Source organism: Silurus meridionalis, chromosome 3 (assembly GCF_014805685.1).
Source record: "Silurus meridionalis isolate SWU-2019-XX chromosome 3, ASM1480568v1, whole genome shotgun sequence".
Classification (NCBI taxonomy): Eukaryota; Metazoa; Chordata; class Actinopteri; order Siluriformes; family Siluridae; genus Silurus; species Silurus meridionalis.
The window spans coordinates 22,428,699-22,447,949 of NC_060886.1; the positions used below are offsets into that span (position 1 = coordinate 22,428,699).

At 37.1% G+C, this 19,251-nt stretch overlaps 1 protein-coding gene across 1 annotated transcript; it reads right to left on the reverse strand.

Moving 5' to 3' along the window:
* Nucleotides 1-5,121: 5,121 nt before the first annotated feature.
* Nucleotides 5,122-18,782, reverse strand: snx4 (sorting nexin 4). Its single transcript, XM_046845754.1, has 14 exons — nucleotides 18,642-18,782; nucleotides 17,377-17,501; nucleotides 14,375-14,513; nucleotides 14,150-14,299; nucleotides 13,347-13,394; nucleotides 12,818-12,873; nucleotides 12,597-12,669; nucleotides 11,087-11,148; nucleotides 10,769-10,834; nucleotides 9,725-9,814; nucleotides 9,028-9,127; nucleotides 7,203-7,348; nucleotides 6,816-6,930; nucleotides 5,122-6,441 (listed from the first exon to the last, which is right to left on the reverse strand). Exons 1-14 carry the CDS (start codon nucleotides 18,759-18,761, stop codon nucleotides 6,394-6,396), a joined length of 1,338 nt encoding a protein of 445 aa, XP_046701710.1. The 5' UTR covers nucleotides 18,762-18,782; the 3' UTR covers nucleotides 5,122-6,393.
* Between the last annotated feature and the right edge of the window lie 469 nt (nucleotides 18,783-19,251).

A 19,251-nucleotide genomic window follows, 5' to 3' on the forward strand; every position in this document is an offset into this window, starting at 1 on the left:
ATAGAATGTCTTTGGATGCAGTAGAATTAAATGTTTCCTTCACTTGAATTAGGAGAGCCAAACCTGTTCCAGCATGATGATGCATCTGTGCCCAAAGCTAGCTTCATGAAGATATCAGTATCTTGCTATTCTGATGCCATTGTGGCTAAATGAGGGAATGGGAATTGGGATCTTCCGATGAGAGTGGAGGTTATTATCAGCAAATGGGATGGAATGGGATGTCCAAAATATATTAATCTAATGTCAGGTGTCTACAAACTTAAAAAAAATATATAATGCATCTCGGATACAACACAATATTTTATGCACAATAAATGTTGATGGGAAAAAAAAAGGAATAACTTGCATATTGATACTTTAAAAATTGTTTTTCAGATTCTAGCTTCCAGTTGTAAAAGTTTCAGCAATACCAAAAACAATTTTGAAGGTCATGGATAGCTATGGCTGAACAATTCCAAAAGTTGAGGACTGCCAGTACAGTTTCCATTCAGAACTATAGGAGTATTCCTATTAGCTTGAATACAAATGATAAGCTTTTACCTCATGACCTTGACCTCTTTTGGGAAGCTTAAAAAAACTTTCTTCTATGTCACGCCCATTCACTGCCCTTACGTGTCAGCCCAAGTGATTTGGGTTACAAAAATTGTTGCAAATAATAGACTAGTGTCAACTTCAAATTGAGGATGACAAGCGTTGATGTTGCTCCCTTTCGAAAATTAAAATATTGTTATTGTTCTTTGAAGAGAACAGCCCAGAGCACAAAGGTTTCACCTACATTAAAGCATATTTGTATTATTATTAGCTGAAATCTTTTCTGATGATAACTCCTCAACTTCTTAAAGTTGCAGAAGTTTCTGCAATACTGGGGGGAAAAAAAGTAAAGGTCATGTATGTAACCATGGCTGGACAACCGGTGCTCCACTTTGTAACAGACACATTTCTTTTAGTTTCCCTTTATTACATTCCTGACTGCCTGAGCAGCATGTTGCAAGGCCTGCCAGGACTGTTTGACCTGCATTAAAGCATACTTGTATTCTTATTTCCCTTAACCATTGGGTTAATCTCCTAATATTTCCTCAGAATTCTGCACATAGCCTGTTCTAACAACTCTTGCGCTGACTTCTTTCCTGCTGATGACTCCTCTTCTTCTCAAAAACTGTAAAAGCACTTGGGGCTGAACAACAAACCTTTCTGTTCCTGTTACAACAACACAGCAAGTAAGCAGGCACATTGCTATTAAAGCAGCTATGAAACAATCACTGCTTTTCACTTCACTCCCTGATGCAATTACACAGCATCAGAGGAAAAAATAATTGTCAGAGGTACTCGCTGAAGACACACCAGTCAAAAACATTTAGCTAACGGTCAATGTCCACTGTCCTTACCATGCCCTGACTACAACCTAGCAAAACAAATAGTTCAGCAAAGAAGAGTACCATGACAGCCATGGTAGCTCAGTGGTTAAAGTGTTAAAGGCCTTTAACTCGTAACTGGCTAGTTGAGGTATATATGGGAAAATTGTGTTTTGCTCTGGACATGGGCATCTGGCATAAATGTAAATGTGTAAATGTAGAACACCCTGCCCTAAAATACAAAAAGACTTCATTTATCAGCTCATTAAAACCATTTTCTCACCTCATCAGCAAAACAGGAATGGGGAAAATGGTTAAGTGCAATGGTGGACGAAGTAGACAAAGCATGTAAGCACGAGTAAAAGAACGTCTTGGATCTGGTTCCTTCTCAAGGTTTTTTCCTTTAGAAATCTCAAGGGTTTTTTCCTTGCCACTGGCTTGCTCATTGTGGATAAACTTACACTTATAATAATAATCTTATTAATTTTTCATTACCACATTATCTAATAAACAACTAAACATTTAACAAATATACAAAACTAAATGTATTGAATTAAAAGTAGAGATATACTAAATAAAACATTACTCCAAATGCTCCCTTTAAATTTTCACTTGAGTAAAAGTACAAAAGTTTTTGCCTTCAAATGTACTTAATTATCCAAGTACTATATTTATTATGGCTATAAAATCTTATCATTTTTATCACAAGACTCTTACTCAGTTCATGTGAAAAGACTCGAATGTTACTCTTAGCACACTGATTGATATCTAATAAATTATCATGATCCCAAAACCTTCTTTTTTAATGACTTAAAAAAAAAATCACACAATGGCAAATTTGAGTCAGGAGCTTTATCCATCATTTATTCCTCTCAAAATCTTCTGCTTGCTGTTGAACTGATGCTGAACTGTATGTTCGTACTAAGTAGATGCCACCAAACGGCAATGGCAGTTCTGGCTTGAATGATGCCCTGGGTGAACCCCAGTGTCAGTGAACCGTTTGACAGTGATTCGTTTCAGCTTTTAAAAGCTGCTCTCTGCTTCAGTTACCATCACTGGATGAGTAACACATATTCTCAGAGCAGTCCACATATTTTGATACATTTCTGAGAGCTCCCTTTTATGTATAAATATCACACTAAATGCATTTATCGCACAATTACATACATTGTGCACAATTTATCTAAAGAACTAAAGAACCAAACTTGGATAATTGTAGCCATAAGATACATACATCTTACATGTCTTTTAAATTTGCTATTTAAGATGCACTTGAGATTCCAGTTACTGAACTCAGTTCAGGATCTATTCAGTACAATCACAGAAAACCTTTATGACGTCACCCCAAATAAAGGTAACAAAATCAATAAGTGCTAAATTATAAAGTTATAAATTTTAAAGTTAAAATAAATATTATTTCTCTATGCATAACAGGCAGCATATCATAACCTAATTAAATGCAGTAGTCTATACTATCCTAATAACAAGAGATGAGCGATAGAGCTGCATACACACCTTTATCTTTTGCACATTTTCCTCTACTTCTATTCTCTTTTTCTGAATTGGGCTCCTGAGGACTTAATCCCTTTTTTTTTTTTGGGTCATCCATCATTTTAATTTAGATTCAGCTCTCCTTCCTGATGTGACGTCACTCCAGGTATGGTCAGTTCTCCCAGTGGAAATTCCTGAAGGCTGAGGTGATGTCACCCACTCCCGACCAGGTTCATTCAACATGACATGATCTAATAGTTGACGTGACCATGCAAATTAGCGTTGTTTTTGGTGTTTGGTGGCTTGCTGCGTGCTTGACCTGTTCATTTTTTTATCCACTCATAAATAAAAAGGAACGACTTGGATTTAGAGAAAGCGTACGACAGGGTGAGAGAGAGGAGTTGTGGTAATGTATGAGGCAGTCAGGTGTGTCAGAGAAGTATGTGAGGGTGGTGCAAGATATGTATGAGGACAGTGTGACAGCAGTGAAGTGTGCAGTAGAAACGACAGACTGGTTTAAGGTAAAGGTTGGTCTGCATTAAGGATCGGATCTGAGCCCTTTCCTGTTTGCAGTGGAGAGGAACAGTTTGATGGAAGAGGTCAGACAGGAGTCTTCATGGACTATGATGTTACCGTGTTGTGAGTAGGGAGCAGTTTGAGAAGAGCCTGGAGAGGTGGAGGTACGTGCTGGAGAGAAGGGGAATGAAAGTCAGTAGAAGTAAGACAGAGTACGTGTGTGTGAATGAGAGGAAGATCAGTGGAGTGGTGTGGTTGCAGGGAGGTGGAGAAGGTGGAGAAGTTCAGGTACCTGGGGTCAACAGTGAAAAGTAATGGATAGTGTGTTAGAGAAGTGAAGAAAAGAGTGCAGGCAGGGTGGAGTGGGTGGAGAAGAGTGACAGGAGTGATTTGTGATAGAAGGGTATCTGCAAGAGTGAAAGAGGAAGTTTATAGGACTGTGGTGAGACCTGCGATGTTGTATGGTTTAGAGACAGTGGCATTGAGTAAAAGACAGGAGGTGGAGCTGGAGGTAGCAGAGCTGAAGATGTTGAGGTTTCCGTTGGGAGTGACGAGGATGGAGAGGATTAGAAATTTTTTTTTTAGAGTGACAGAGCATGTAGGACGTTTTGGAGACAAAGTGAGAGAGGTGAGCTTGAGATGGTTTGGACATGTGCAAAGGAGGGACATGGGGCACATCGGTAGAAGAATGCTGAGGATGGAGCCACCACGTAAGAGAAAAAGAGGAACATCAAGGAGGAGGTATATGGATGTGGTGAGGTAGATTGTTTGAAAGAGGTAGATGTAGAGGACAGGGTGGTATGGCGACTGATAATTCGCTGTGGCGACCCCTAACGGGAGCAGCCGAAAAAAGAAGAAATAAAAACGACTAGTTTTTACGAAATGTAGTTGAGTAAAAAGTTATATTTGACTTAACTAAACTACCCAAATAAACTAACCAATTACTTACATATTAAGTGTGATGTAAGAAAGGACCATTCTTACGCTGCTCTCGGTCATGGCACATAAATTGACACCTTTATTTGTTTGTATTTCGCTCGGACACAAGTGTATGGTAATAATCCATGTGCAAAAGGGAATTACTAAGTTCTTAGGAATCAGAATGTAAGGATCTATATTTCGATTGCATCTTTTAACATTTTTTGATTTATTTAAATTTTCTTATTTTCTCGTTGGAAACTGTTATATACAAGAAAAGCCCACAAGAGGGCAACATTTATTCAATCCTTTCCTCTTTTGAATAGGCACAAATATACCTAATGTACTAATACATTCTATAATTAATACTATAAAAAAATATTAATTTGCTTTGCATGTATGCTTTACATACAAATGCAATGCAAATAATTTCAAAATCATCAAAAAAAGGTTACAACAGTGTCTTAGAGGGTAATGTCAAATTTATTTCATATAAAATAAATGTAATGCATACCTACATAAGTGTTCAGCTCAAGGAAAAAAAAAACCTCAATTGTCCTTTTCAATTGCCCATAACATCTCAAACTGAGGTTATAATAAAGATTTATTTTAAATCATGTTTTTCTTTGTGGTCTTCACACTATTTTTTGACTATGATAAAAATTCTGTCTACATCTAATGAATAATTATATATATATATATATATATATATATATATATATATATATATATATATATATATATATATATATCACACACACACACACACACACACACACACACACTTTTTTTTAAGTTTATAATACTAAAAACAAATTAATGATTGAACCAGAAAACCAAATCATATATTAGAAAATGTCATGTTTATTAGTGTATGCACAATACATTTTTAAACACCAATTTATACAATTTTTATTCTGATATGTGTAGTGAAAAAAAATCTCTCAATATTATTCTACCATAAAATGGGACTAAGAGTTGGAGCTGGCTGGGCTCTGATACACACACAACTGTTAAATGAGGAAATTATTATATCCTCCTTTTCCTGCATGAACTTCCTGTTCCTTCTGCCAGATTTATATTCAGCTAGATTTATCAAAACCCTGACCAGCCCACACTTTATCCCAAATCTGGCACTAATAGTGGAAGCTGCTTCCAAAAAAAAAAAAAAAAAAACATAAGATTTTGGATAAGGTATAAACAGCAAGCATACATACTGCCTAGAACCGAAGCATAAAAAGGGTGTGGGCAAGCAGTTATAAACAGATTGTGTTTAACAGAGCAGCATGCAGTGCTAATGATGAGTGTACAGTATATGTTAGGATAAACATCAGGGCTGGGATTTCAGCTGGAGGCCATGTGAGTATAGATAGAACACACATCAATAAGCCTGCTTGCTTTACTTCCAGTAGGGAAAGTAACCTTTAGCTGTGCTCTGTATATGTAATAAACGTTATGTTTACACTTTCACATTTCATTACAATGAACTGTTCCATTTGTTCAAAAGAATTATAATAAACTTCTGTATTAAGCTTTCCTAATCTTGTCATACATAAGAACAAGACTGTTGCACGTGGATCGCTTATGGCAAATATCTGACACTAATGTACTGCTGTTTTTAAAATATATAAAATATACAAAAAGGCAAGGATTTCATGTCTGCATGAAAAAGCAAAAAAAAGTCAACACAAATTCCATCAGTCTATTATCTGTGACGAGCATAAAATATTTGTGTTTATTGACAAAGATTTTGGATATTTACTTAGATTTAACAATGGAAATATGGTATACTTCAGATCCGTAAACATTATTTTAAATAAATAATCATTTTCTGCAGTCTCTGAATATTTTCAAAATATAATGAAATTGTTGTTTAATTAATGTGGCAATGAAGAATCACAAATTCTTAAGTTTCTGTGCCTCTAACACCCCTAGGATTGTGCTTAGGGCGCAGTCATACCGAGCGCCACTGCAAGAGTGCTGATCTTGGATCAGTTTGGTCCATCTAATTATATTCCTTTGGAGATGAAAGATAAAAAAAAACTGATCCGATATCAGCACTCTTACCCTGAGAAGTTTGTACAGCTGTGTGCTGGAACTTGGCTTGAGGCGCAATTTACATCTTGCTAAAGCACTCCTTAGCGTTATTCCACACTTGAATTCCCTACAGAGGGGGGAGGGGGGAGTGGAGAGTGAGAGAGAGAGAGAGCAAGAGTGTGTGTGTGTGTCAGTGGTTTTGTAAGTAATAAGATGCCACTTAATTAGAGGTTAAAGCCACAATCATTGTAGGCTGTTCGCACATATCGTCACTGAGCCTTGTAGGTTACATCATTACCAAATATATCAGGACCATTTTCTCTTTTTTGCCAAAATATTACACATTGGTGCACAGTAATAATTCAAATGCAATGAAAATGTGAATAAATCGAGATTTAAAAGATCTTAATATATTCGTTTAATGCTTTTGCATTCTCTATATCTTATAGAACTGTTCAAAATAATAGAAAAAAAATAGTCACGTGGAAATATTATACTCACTTTTTTACACATGCTGATCTGCATGATGGCGTAACTGATGAGAGCTTCTTTAAGGTCACGTTCTTTTTGCTCTTTGAACCGCTCAATGTCCACCCAAGCATTATTCACAAACTCTCTGCAACATAAAGCACACGCTGACTTCAGGCCTCGTGCAGATTTATGCATTAAGAGTGAAGCTCTTCTAGAATTTATTGCCGAGGAACAGAAGAATAGCATGTAAACAGAATATAAATACACATTCTTACGAACAAACATATCCGAGATGAACTCTACGAGGCTTTTTAGTAAAAGGAGTTGCTAAAGATAAGATCATGGGAGGTTTTGTGCTATAATTTCACTCGGAGGCGAGTTGCGAAGACAGACATGGGAACGGAGCAGAATGCTTACTCGCACTCGGTTTGTCTCTCTTTCACAATCTCCTCCCCCTCCTCAATCTGGGTTTCCACAATTTTCAGTTTTGCCTCCCTCTGCTCAGGAGTCTCCTGGCCAAACAGCTTACTGGTCATCCCCTTGAGAGAGAAGGTTCGCACTGTCTGCAACACAACATAGGACAAATGTGTGTATAGCTGTGTATATTTTGTATACATAAATCTTGTAATTTGCTTAGATTTAGTTGATCGTTGTTGCTCTGCAGTTTTGTGCATTTTGTATATTTTATGCCTTATTATCAAGTAAATACCTGAACTTCTGCACAAGCATTTCGATCTACATGAGTTTCGACATACTGTTCAAATTCTATCACGTGCAATTTTTTTCTATCTCCCAGATAACTTTAATTTGATACGGATACCAAAATCTCTGTCATTCCCAAAGTCTGAAATCTTCTCGTAGATTTTTCTGCTGTAGGGAAATGTGTGGATTGTCAACAGACGACCACCGTAGCCCTAGCACAATCCGAGCGTCCGCCTTCTTCCTATCGAGCTTTTTACCATTCAACATTTTTTTATTATCTGTTTCTAACAGGTATTTAGAAATGTGTAAATTCACAGTCAGTGATTAATGTGTGATGAGAAGTGGTACAGCTGAAGCAGTAATGAGCACAACATTTCTTGTCCTTGAGGGGTGATTTGTCATGAGTAATAAAAGTGTCAAAAGAACAGACAGCCAAGATTTGAAGTGATGCCCAGGACAGAAGGTCATGAAGCGGCCATAAGTAAATCGCATGCTACTTTGTAATAAAATTAAAAAAAAATGATGGATGGGCTCTGCCACCATTCTTTCCTTTAATTGGAAAGAACCTGGGCATCCGAAGGTAATGGTGGTGGACGAGGGAATGATTAGAATATTTAAAAGATAAGGGCACACAAGGCAGAAGTGGGTATATAAAGATTATGTGCTGACCGTTTTTTTTTTTGTACTTCCACAGAACATGCTGAATAAATTCTTCCTCTCTGGATCCTGAACTTAACTTCTTTTTACTTTGTTACTGAATGTTACTGAAACCAAGCACTATAGATAAGAGGAATCATTTGAAATGAGGTCCACATTCTATTATTTTAAATATTATCTCTAGTTTCTTCATGCAGTCAAAAACTACTATTTTAATGATACTAATATTGATCATTAATATTAATAATATCAGTAGTAGTAGTATGTGCTGCATGTGTGTTTATATGTGTCACATGCATGCTCCTGAACATTCCAGGGCCTCCACTGTAAAAATGCCGTCCTGTGGCGCTGAGGTTAAGGCATTTATTGCACTAGGAACTTTTCTTGTGTATTGTCCTGGAGTACAGCTGGACTCTATCCCCTACGACATGTTTATGCGCTCTCTTTTCACTCTTTGTGCATCAAGAAGTCAAAACTCAGAAGTCAATTTCCTGTTTTCTCGTCTTATAATCCTTTATCATGATGTTTTTGTCCAGATTTTTGTAAATCCTTTTTCATAATTCTTTTTTACACTCTGCCCTATCAAATAAACTTTTGCTTGACACGACAGTAGTACTAATGAGCTGTTACAAAATTCTTTCAATCCTTCAGGCCTGTGAACAGAATTTGCCTCATGGGTTACTTTTTGTGAACAGTTTACTCAATAATAATAAAAAAGTTCACAAATAAGCAACTGGTTCCAAACAGGCGTGCTGTGGCTGAGGCAGAAAAACAAACAGCTAAGCCTGCAAGGGGAATCCCTGAGTCCCTCACAGCAATGTGTTGACACTGTTAGTCAGTGCAGAGGTTTTTTTTTTCTTTTCTCAAGTTGATGGAGCCTCACCCCAGTAGCTAGTTCCTCCCTCTGTTGCTTCTTGGCGGCCAGATCCTGGCCTGCCACCTCCAGTTCAAACTGACAAAGCTCGTGCTTCCTGCACACTGCCCTGCAGAGACACAAAGCAGAGTCAACACAAAAAGCAAGAAAAAAACTAAGATGTACACAAAAACCCCCTGCTGCATGGTATATGTGTGTGTAATATATACACATATATACATATACATATACACACACACACACACACATTGGATAATCTAGAGGACATTATTTCTTTTAACACAGAACAAAACATACATTGTTTAATGTAGCTAAAGGTACACTGCCATCACGTTTATTCCCTTTCATCACCATCAGATTGAAAGAAACCAGGCTTGCGTGAGCAAACCTTCTGAAAATCTTTCAGTGCTGCTCTGATGAGATCTATGCTCCCCAACACATCTGGATTTGAAAGTACACAATGAAAGGTAAACAGATCTATGAATACAATCACTGATGACTCTTCTTTCATCCTGATTCGACTGTGTCTGTGCGGCAAAGGAATAGCAATTTTGCTGTGTATTTCTTACGATCACGTAAAGCTGCTGATGGTTGATAGAAGCCATGATCATACAGGAAACGCCTGATTCAGACATGTTTAGATTGTTAAATTAAGAAATCATTTCCATGGGGAAAAAAAGCAGCTTTCATTTTTGACACACTAAACCTTAATGCCTCAGTGTAGAACAGGTATTCCTTCAGCTGGTCAGCATAGTGTTCCTCCTCCTCCAGTATGTCATCTACAGAAGCAGCATACCTGCCAAGAGATAAAGCTTCATTTAATCAAGTGTTTAAAGGCAAAGGTAATCAAATGTGTTAAAATCTACGAAAAGGAAAAAGTATGAATCGGTGGAAGTTAACAGTAACTGCCATCATTGTATAGATTTACTCTATGAACACATGTTTACATTTAAATATAGCACACTGAACAGCTCATAAAAAAGCCACAATATCTTGATACTTCAATCATTTCACAATCCACCTCATTACAAAGACAAAAGTGACAACAAGAAAGTATTTTTCTGAGGAAGCATCAAGATCAGTTGCAATCAAGGACTGAAGAAACATGATCCAGGGTGCGGTTAAAAACCTTCGAATAAACTCGATGACTGACGAAATGACTTTCCATTTTGCAGGGTCTGACTGGCAGCTGCCTAAGTGCTACATGGATGACCTCTGACCCCAGAGCGGAGTGCTATAATCTGGAAGCCATCAGAGAAAATAAAGCAACAGTGAACAGACAAGAGCTGAGGCTCAGCTTGAGTTACGAATAGAGAGCGATTCTTTGGGTGGGCATCTTGTGATAAAAAAAAGGCAAAAAATAAATAAATAAATAAATAAAAAAAGCTAAAAAAAAAAAAAAAAACTGCAAACTTTACTGCTTGTGGAAGCTGCACATACATTAGCTGATGGCCAGCCAAAATGTAATGCATCTCTCCCAAGGGCTCTCTTTCCTAGCTACATGTTACAGGGGTCAGGGAGAAAAAGGGAGGGCAAGCCTTGCTGGAAAACGAGGCATTTTCAAATCAATCCCACAAATGTGTTTCACATCCCTGGACAGAGGATCAGATTAATGAGCTGCAGGGCATCATTCAAAGCTGTTGCAACACAACCCCAAACTTATCCTTTGAAGGTTGCATGAGAGCCGCACATAAAAGGAGCAGCGACTCCCTATTAAAAAGGATGTAGTGTGTGTGAAAAATAAACTCACGCATCCATATGATGTCCTGCACTCTGCAGCCCATCTCCCATCTCTCGCTCAATCGCGCTCCACTCACTGTCCAAACCGAAAAAGGAACACCACAGACAACTATCAGATACTGTACATGTATTACATCAATCTGAAACTTTTAAATAGATTTAAATGATGTTTTTTGATTAAATGCTTTAAACCTGTGATAGTACTGAACATCATAAAGAAACAAAACTGAACATAAAACCAGATGGTTTTTCAATAAGTGTCTCAATAAACCTGTCAAAAATCATGCAGTGTGCAGATAATGTATTGTATTGTACAAACGAGGCCCACCTGAAGACTCTGCCATAATTTCCATGCACTTTGTAGACCCCGTAAAGACGGTCAGCCACTCTCTGCGTGAACAGTTTATTCTCGTTATTACTTTAAATATGTATATTGGAGGAGCCGGTAATGTCAAACAGATCAAACTATTCCAATAAACACAATATTTCTGGCACATTTTTGCAACAGTGCTAAATTCTGAACAAAATACATATGAAAATAACACGACTTAGCCCTGTGTGAAGCAGTATAAGCATTCCTGAAGGGCTCGCGATACTCATTTTATAAATCTATAAACAGTTTAAACTTGTCATCCAAATGAACATCCAATTACAACATTTAAAGATTAGTGTGGGAAAAAACACTGATGTAGTAGGTAGTGAGGGAATTCTGGGTGACTGTTCCCAGGATAATTTTCCACACCCAAAGTGCTTATCACAGTATTGTGAAGATGTTTGACATCGTAATGGGAAGAACAACTGATTTGATTAACATATTTAGAGCTTTAATTCAAATCTATCCACATCCATCTTGAGTTCTTTTGTTCCTTGGCAACTATGGAAAATAATGTCTTCCTGGACCACTTTGTGCAAAAAATGAAATTGGCAAGCTAGAACAGGTTTTAGCCTCCTCATTCCAGTAAAGGGGAAACTAACTATACAATTTACTGCTTGGCAACTTGGTGGTCACGGTTTAAGGAAAAAACTACATACGACTATACATTCGGTTTTATGCAATGTGACATAACTTTCTGGTAGAAAACAGCCTCAGGTGATTCAATAATAATAAAAAAAATAGGCCACTCTACTATGGTGGTTATCCAATTTTACTGATTCATATGTGACTCTTATGACAATTGCATCTGACCAGTCTACATTCTGCATTATTTCCAGCTCCTCTCACATATTTCTTGGCAAGAAAAACAGTCAATTTCATCAGAGGTACATAGTAACGGTCGCTTGGCAATTGAAATAAAGACAAATGTGGAATCAGATATTTCTTACAGTAATTTGATGCACTCTCTGGTGCAAAATCTCTATAAATTCATCCTGTCCCCAAAGTCTCAGTGCAGTGAAAGATAGTCTGTCCAAAATCTGCTTCCACCTATGAGCAAACATCTAAGTAACTATGGATGGATGTTTTTGATAAAGTACTGGCAGCTCAGACTCAAACTGTCAAACCAGCTGAGCATTTAATTGAGGAAACTTTAGTGTGTGAAACACCATTTTCTTTTAAATAAATCTCAATAGATTTTCTTTTATCCACATTTAAATTTTCTCTTTTTTTTTCTAAGATGCTTTGATAATAGTTGAAATAAGGTTGAATGGATCAGTTATTGCTCTCATATTAGGAGATTTGTGATGCTGGAACTCAAAAAAAAAAAAAGATACACCACACTTTCATGCACGATCATGTGAAATTAAGCAGCTATTCAAGACTGCAATATTTCCAAACCCTCCAAGCCTAGCAGAGAGGCACAGTTTTGCAGAATGTGTGTTTGGCAGCTGTTAGTACTCACCGCTCGCACACGCAACAGCTGTGATATCACAGACTGGAGCTCATCTCCATAGTGCTTCATATCTGCAAACCTCCTGAGAGAGAGAGGAAAAATAGAGAAAGAAAAATATGGCACTTCTATATGACTGGCAGTCTTTTAGTTTAAAAAAAAAAAATACAATAGATCTTTAAAGAAATGACAATTTAAAAAAGAGTCGAACAAAATCGTTGTACATGACTTACTTGTCAGGATTCTTCACTCTGAAGGTTGCATTCAAAGCCTTCAACCTCGAATCTGCCTGGAAAAGTAGAAATTATTACAATAATGGGGTTTTGTGTGTTTGTGCACCTGTTTGTGAAAGGCTTAAACACTTCTTTTAAAGGAATGCTGCGAACATCCACATACTTACAAATATACACAATCACATTGAAAAACACTGCTGCTCTCTGACTTGATCCTGACAGCTCGAAAAGACTTTCTGTGCTAGTTTAGAGCAATCTGCTTACACTGATCAAAGGTTTGTCCGTTTAGTAAAGCTTTAACTGCCTAGTATCATTACACTTGTAGATTTCCAGCCAGGCTAGGACAGACTGCACAGTAATGATGTGTATAAAGCCAACTCCGAATCACTGGTGCATATCAAATTTGATAAGAAACACATGGTGATGAGATACATGCTTAAATAACGCAGTGACAAAAGATAATAAAAAGATATAAAAAGGTCTCTGAGAGGGCATAAGAACAAATGGACATAAATCGCAAATGGAATACCTTTGCCTGAAATCCAGTCTCAAATACAACTTCCTTCCAGCTCTGTTCCTGTGGGGCAGAGAGGAGGTAGTTTTGACATTGACAAAAACCATTATGGACATAATAGTACGTAGCAGTATGCCGTGATAAGGATGAACAAATCAAATATTGCTGTGGAAACAAAACAAGTTTAAAACAAAGTGACAAGAAAACTGATATGAATATACACATGGATTAAATTGCATTCCAAGTTTCTTAGAGCTCTTACTCTATTTAATAAAGATACAGCGAACCAGACAGATAGAAAGACATACAAATATACATACATACACCCTTTCATTCATATTCAATGAAATTATTGTGGTCAGGGAAAATTATTGCAGAAGCACTGAGCATGAGGTTGAAATAAACCCTTGATGAGGCAAAAGTTCATCTCTCCTTTCCCTCTTTTTCACCCAAAAATTCACACAGAGGCAATTTATAGAAGCCGCTTACTGACACTGTGTCAATGAACAAAGAGGAAATCCGCATGGACACATGGAGACCTTGCAAAAAAGATCAAACTGGGATAAAGTGGCGCTGTAAAGAGGAATTTCTAAAAGCTCTTCCTCCAGCATTCGGCCTCACAGATGCTACTGCGTTATAAATTCTAAGAGCCAACGATGCTCTCTTGTACGCATTCAAGTGTTCCAAAAGGTAAGCAACAGTACGCATTGTTGAAATCTGTCCATCAAATCAGTCATCATTATGTGGAAAACAAGCTTTTTTTTTTCCCTTTTGGCAAAAAGGTTATCTAGATACTTGGTTAACTTTTTCCAGGTTACCTCAGTGAGAAAAGAGTAAAAGATCTTGTCCGTGGACAGAACAGGGTGAGAGGCAACCCGGAGCAGGAAGTTCTCAAGCCCCACCCTTCTTCGTTCCACAAAGTCCGGATCCATGTTGTCTGCAGACAGTTTGTGCCACACGAATTCCGCCTGCAACAACAACACCCACAATCAGCCACAATCCCACAAACGTTTCCGCGAATGCAAGCAAGAAGCCTTACTCACGCGTTTCTCAGGCAGAGGTGGGACAACTATAAATGGATATGTGACCAGCAAGTAATTTCTGAGAAGCTCGAACTCGCTGTAGCGCCTCCACAGCGTTTCAGGGGCAGGACTGGTTCCCTCAGATGCAGCATCCACTGGCCTTCATAGGGAAGAATACGAGTTAATATTATTATTGATTAATTCTAAAGCAAATTAAAACGAAGATAATATATTAGTAATTTAACGTTGTTAAACAGAGGTGCATTCTTAAAGAAGACAATGGTACTAGAAGTATTTTATGAAATAGGATTAAATCATCCTCCAGTTGGTTTTATATTTCTTCATTAAAGCATGTGTTTATGGGTAAGCACGGCACTCAGAGGAGCACCGACACAACAGCATACACTTCTGTAAAATGTCAACAGTGTCCTCGTGCTGTGCGTTAATACAAGTGTTTGTTGTGTTGTAGACCTCTATTTTGAACACACGAGACAAGTTTATCCCATTACGCATAATCATTAAAAACATTATGTCACTCGTTAAAAAGCCACTAATATGAAGGCCCATTATTACAAATCTCCTTTAAGCATTACCGGTATAGCTCAGTGGAAAAATCACATGTTGGATCACCTTTCAGTTTTATCTTCCCTGTTTTGATTTCCACATTGTCTGCATTTTATAAAATCAACAACAATGTAAAAAGAAAAAAAAAAAAAAAAAAAAAGAAAAAAAAAGGGGTTTGCCCACAACGTGTTCGCTAATACTTTAGCACTGCGTGCAGAACATTCATATTTATTTTTACTGGTTTGCACAGTTTTGCCGCAGGTATATATCTGTGCAATAATACACTACACTTAGGATCACATTTGGTGAAGAGATTCAGAGAGTGTAGGGAAGAAAGAGAGAGGGACAGAGATATTAGGAAATCTATGAAACAGTAATAATTCAGGATCCTAAATGCTCCAAGTGGGAAATGAGAGCACATAATGTGCACTGGGCTAAAAATCTGAAGTAGAAAGGCAGAACATGACAAACTTGCTGGGGGGTTTTCTCCATCAAAACCCCAGTCCCCCAAAGACAGCCCAGTCACGCTCTGTCTTTCTACCTTAGGGGGTGTGAATACAGGCGCTCTATATATCTCAATCTCTATCTCTATCTCTCTCATATTATTTATATATATATATATATATATATATATATATATATATATATATATATATATATATATATATATATATATATATACACACACACACACACACACACACACACACACACATATGTATGTATGTGTGTATGTGTGTATTTGCATAATGTGTTTCCTTTCATGGGCCTCAGTAACAATACAGCTCTGTGCATTGAACTTTAAAACCATAAGAGGTTTGCAGTGTTTTGTGTTAAACAGAAGCAACAGAGATACATTCTGCATTTCCACTTAACTAAAGCTTCCTGTAAACTCTGAAACTGTTCTGATTTTGAAAAAAAAAAAACACAACTGAAATACTAACTTGAGTTAGATGACACAATAAAAAGGAAAATCTCAACACATGTCGTTTGACAGCTGAGGACGTGTCTACGACTCTGAAGTAAACACAGCCGTGTCAGCGTGCGACTTCCCAAAAAGCTGACTCGGCAGCCTTGTCAAAAGGGACACGTCTTGGTTTTCAGCACAGAGCATTTTGGTGAGTGAAAAGGAAAGGAAAAAAAAAAAAAAAAGAAAATAGAGGACCCTTTGTCCTACAGAGTTTCTGACCAGTAGCACATGCCTGTGTTGAGAGCTGGACAAAACTTTTTTAGCCCATAAGAGACAGACAGTTCGAGTTACACAGAGAGGATGATATGTGTAAACAATAGCAGTGCGTGACGCTGAAACGCCTCTCCAGCCTAGCGTTGTTATTCGCACTTCTGCTGAAGGTCAAACGCGGCTTTGCACCATCCTGTCTTTTCTCTAGAGAGATTCAGACCAGACTTATTATTTTTTTCATGAATCAATGTTTCATTTTATTTGTCAAAATGTATGTTTGCATCACTGTTCATATTTTAATATTATTAATAATAATATAAAAAGCTGGGTTTCACAGTGTTCTTGATAACTAGTCTCTAAACGAGGGAACAGCATGTGGATGTGTTTTTAATAGAAACTCCAGAGCATTACTATGAGTCACTCTGTAATGGGGCAGTTACTAAATGCTGAACAAACTAAAAAAAAAAAATACAATTATAGAAATGTTTAACTCGTAACTATTTTCAATGAAAGTGAAGTAATTCATGCAAATGATATCTTGTGTGCATTTATGGGATAAATATGAAAGTTTTTCAGAAATTACAGGATCAAACTTATTGTGTAAATGCTCATACTAGTGCTTTAGTAATAAATAAATATTTTCATACCCATCTTACAGACTTTTCTGCAGATCCACCAGTCCAGGATATAATGTTTTAAGAATATATGTTATTTAGCTTATCCCTACAGTCTACATGCAATTAAATACAGGCAATGTGTAGTAAGTATAGTATATATGTGTGTGTGTGTGTGTGTGTGTGTGTGCATTAGATAAAGCAATGTTAGTATAATGGATAGAACCTGTAACAATAAAGTCTGGGTTGGGTTGTTCTAAGGGAAGGATGTTAGCCTGCTGTGATCGTATAGTGATTAGTACACTGTGTTATGGCTGAATCCAGATCACGGTATTGGCGATAGTTCTACATTCCACAGTGGTGGCTCAAATGTTAAGGTGCTGGATTTCTGGTTATGAGGTTGGGCCCTAAATTATGGCCTTTAATCCGCTCTGCTCTGTGTTGCTGTATTAGTACTGACCCTGTGCACTGCATAGGTGAGATATATGAGAAAAAGCATTTCACTGTGTATACACATGATAAAGGCTTATTCTTCTGAACCCGAAACTGGCTTTAAATCTCAATTTAGTGTCAAAAAATATGCTGATGAAGTTCTGAAAAAATTCATGTCAAAGCAGTTGAAACACAGTCAGAATGCGCGAGGATGAATGAACGAGGCTACATACCTTGTTTCAATGAGGTAAACCGTGTAGGTTTCCTGCATGTTGACCGCATTTTTTCCGGTTCTTTTCTCTGCCTCAGCTACACTAATCTCCACCCGTTTCAAAAGATTGGCACCCTTTTCAATCATCTGTGGAAACAAGTCAATATCAACGCACTGTGTACACTTTAAAAGAAAGAAACAGGCAAGAAATGCGTACATTGTATTTCAGTTACTTTGTAGAAACATTATTTGTGCATTGAAACTGCTTTATTGTGCCATTTGATTACATTTGTCCTCACAATTAGGGTTTGCTGATATCTTGTAGCTGCCTGGGTATTCGTATCTTTGCTAATAATGATGGTCTGGTTGGTAAAATATAATTGACATGTAAAACGTTATACGGTACATCAGTATACCGCATCGACGCGAACAACCACTGTGTACCAAAAACACAAGGTATCTATTTTTCTGATTTTTTTTTTTCCTTTGTCTGACTCAAAATGGTCTGGAGCCAAGCCAATCACATTTCTAATAGAAATTGTTCAAAATCTGTAACATAAACTGTTTTCTAAAAAGCTGACCTTCTCATAACAAAATTAGACACACATGTCTGCATTGGAGTTATTATTTACTACTGAAATGGATTATTATGGTGTTTACATGAATGCATTGTATGAATAATTGGTTACTATTCGGATTATCAGGAATAAATGTAGAGGTTGTGTCTAACAGGTTTGAGGCGTAGATGACAGATCACGTGACACCCGTACATAACCAATACACCGCCTAAATCAACCAAAAAAAACCCGAGTTTGAGCAATTTGAGTTTGAGACTTTTTGAACACAATCAATTTATTCGGATTAAGCAAATATCTAAACGTTTATCGATAATTTTTAGTCGAATACTATTTTATAAGATAGCTAGCTAGCCAAGTTCATAGGCAAGCTAAGTGCAATGTTGTGACAGATAATATCTCAGCTGTGTGTCGAAAAGAAGCTGGAAGATATAAACAATACACAATATTACACAAGAAAACCTTTTCATTACTAAATTAAAGTCAATTAGATAGAGACGTGTTTAAAGAGGGCTATTTCAGAGCGCTGAAAGAGTAAAAAGGAGACAGAGGGAGACAGAGAGAGAAATCCTCCAGCTGCAAGTCAGAGATCAGGCGACCCCGAGGATTCACACCCGGCCTGCTGCCTAAACCCAGTCTGCTCCATCAACAGCAGTCGGCAAGAAACATCCTTAAACATATAAGAAGCTCCGTCGTTTGTTTGCTTTTTTACCGTGTTTTTAATGTTGTTTTCTGACGCTGAAGGAGTCAGGTCGGTGTTTCCCACCACTGCTATATCCTCACTTCCCGAATCCGCCATCATCCTTAGTGTTGTATTTGATCTCCCGCGCATGCGCAGTTAACATCTGTGAAACTTCTTCAGTTGATTCATTAAAAACAGTGTGGGTTTTGTAATAATAATCATCATTATCATCATACGAGGAAAAATAAATTAATTATTGTTATAATTATCATTTTTATTATAAAACGTAAAAGGAACATACTACCTCTACTAATATTACTACTAGTAGTAGTAGTAATAATAATAATAATAATAATAATAGTAGTAATAATAATAATAATATGAAGAGAGGAACAAATTTATTATTATTATTATTATTATTATTATTATTATTTTGCTCTGAATTGTTTGCATTTGTTGCACGTGTGTGTGCGTGCGTGCGTGTGTGTGTGTGTGTGTGCGTGAACGATCAAGCTCCCTGAATAAAAAAAATAAAATAAAAAAAAACATTAATACGGTCTACAATTATTAGCACGACCCTATAATTTTTTATTTGATCCAGAAGTCAATTCAGTATGTGCTGGCTAACCACACCATATAT

Excerpts from the sequence above, each read along its gene's own strand:
- snx4 (XM_046845754.1), bottom strand. The coding sequence starts at position 18,761 with ATGCGCGGGAGATCAAATACAACACTAAGGATGATGGCGGATTCGGGA. Across the intron at positions 14,514-17,376 it reads GTTTACCTCATTGAAACAAG|GCCAGTGGATGCTGCATCTG; the intron begins GTATGTAGCCTC and ends TTCCCTATGAAG. Across the intron at positions 6,931-7,202 it reads GAGAGACAAACCGAGTGCGA|AGAGTTTGTGAATAATGCTT; the intron begins GTAAGCATTCTG and ends TTTATGTTGCAG.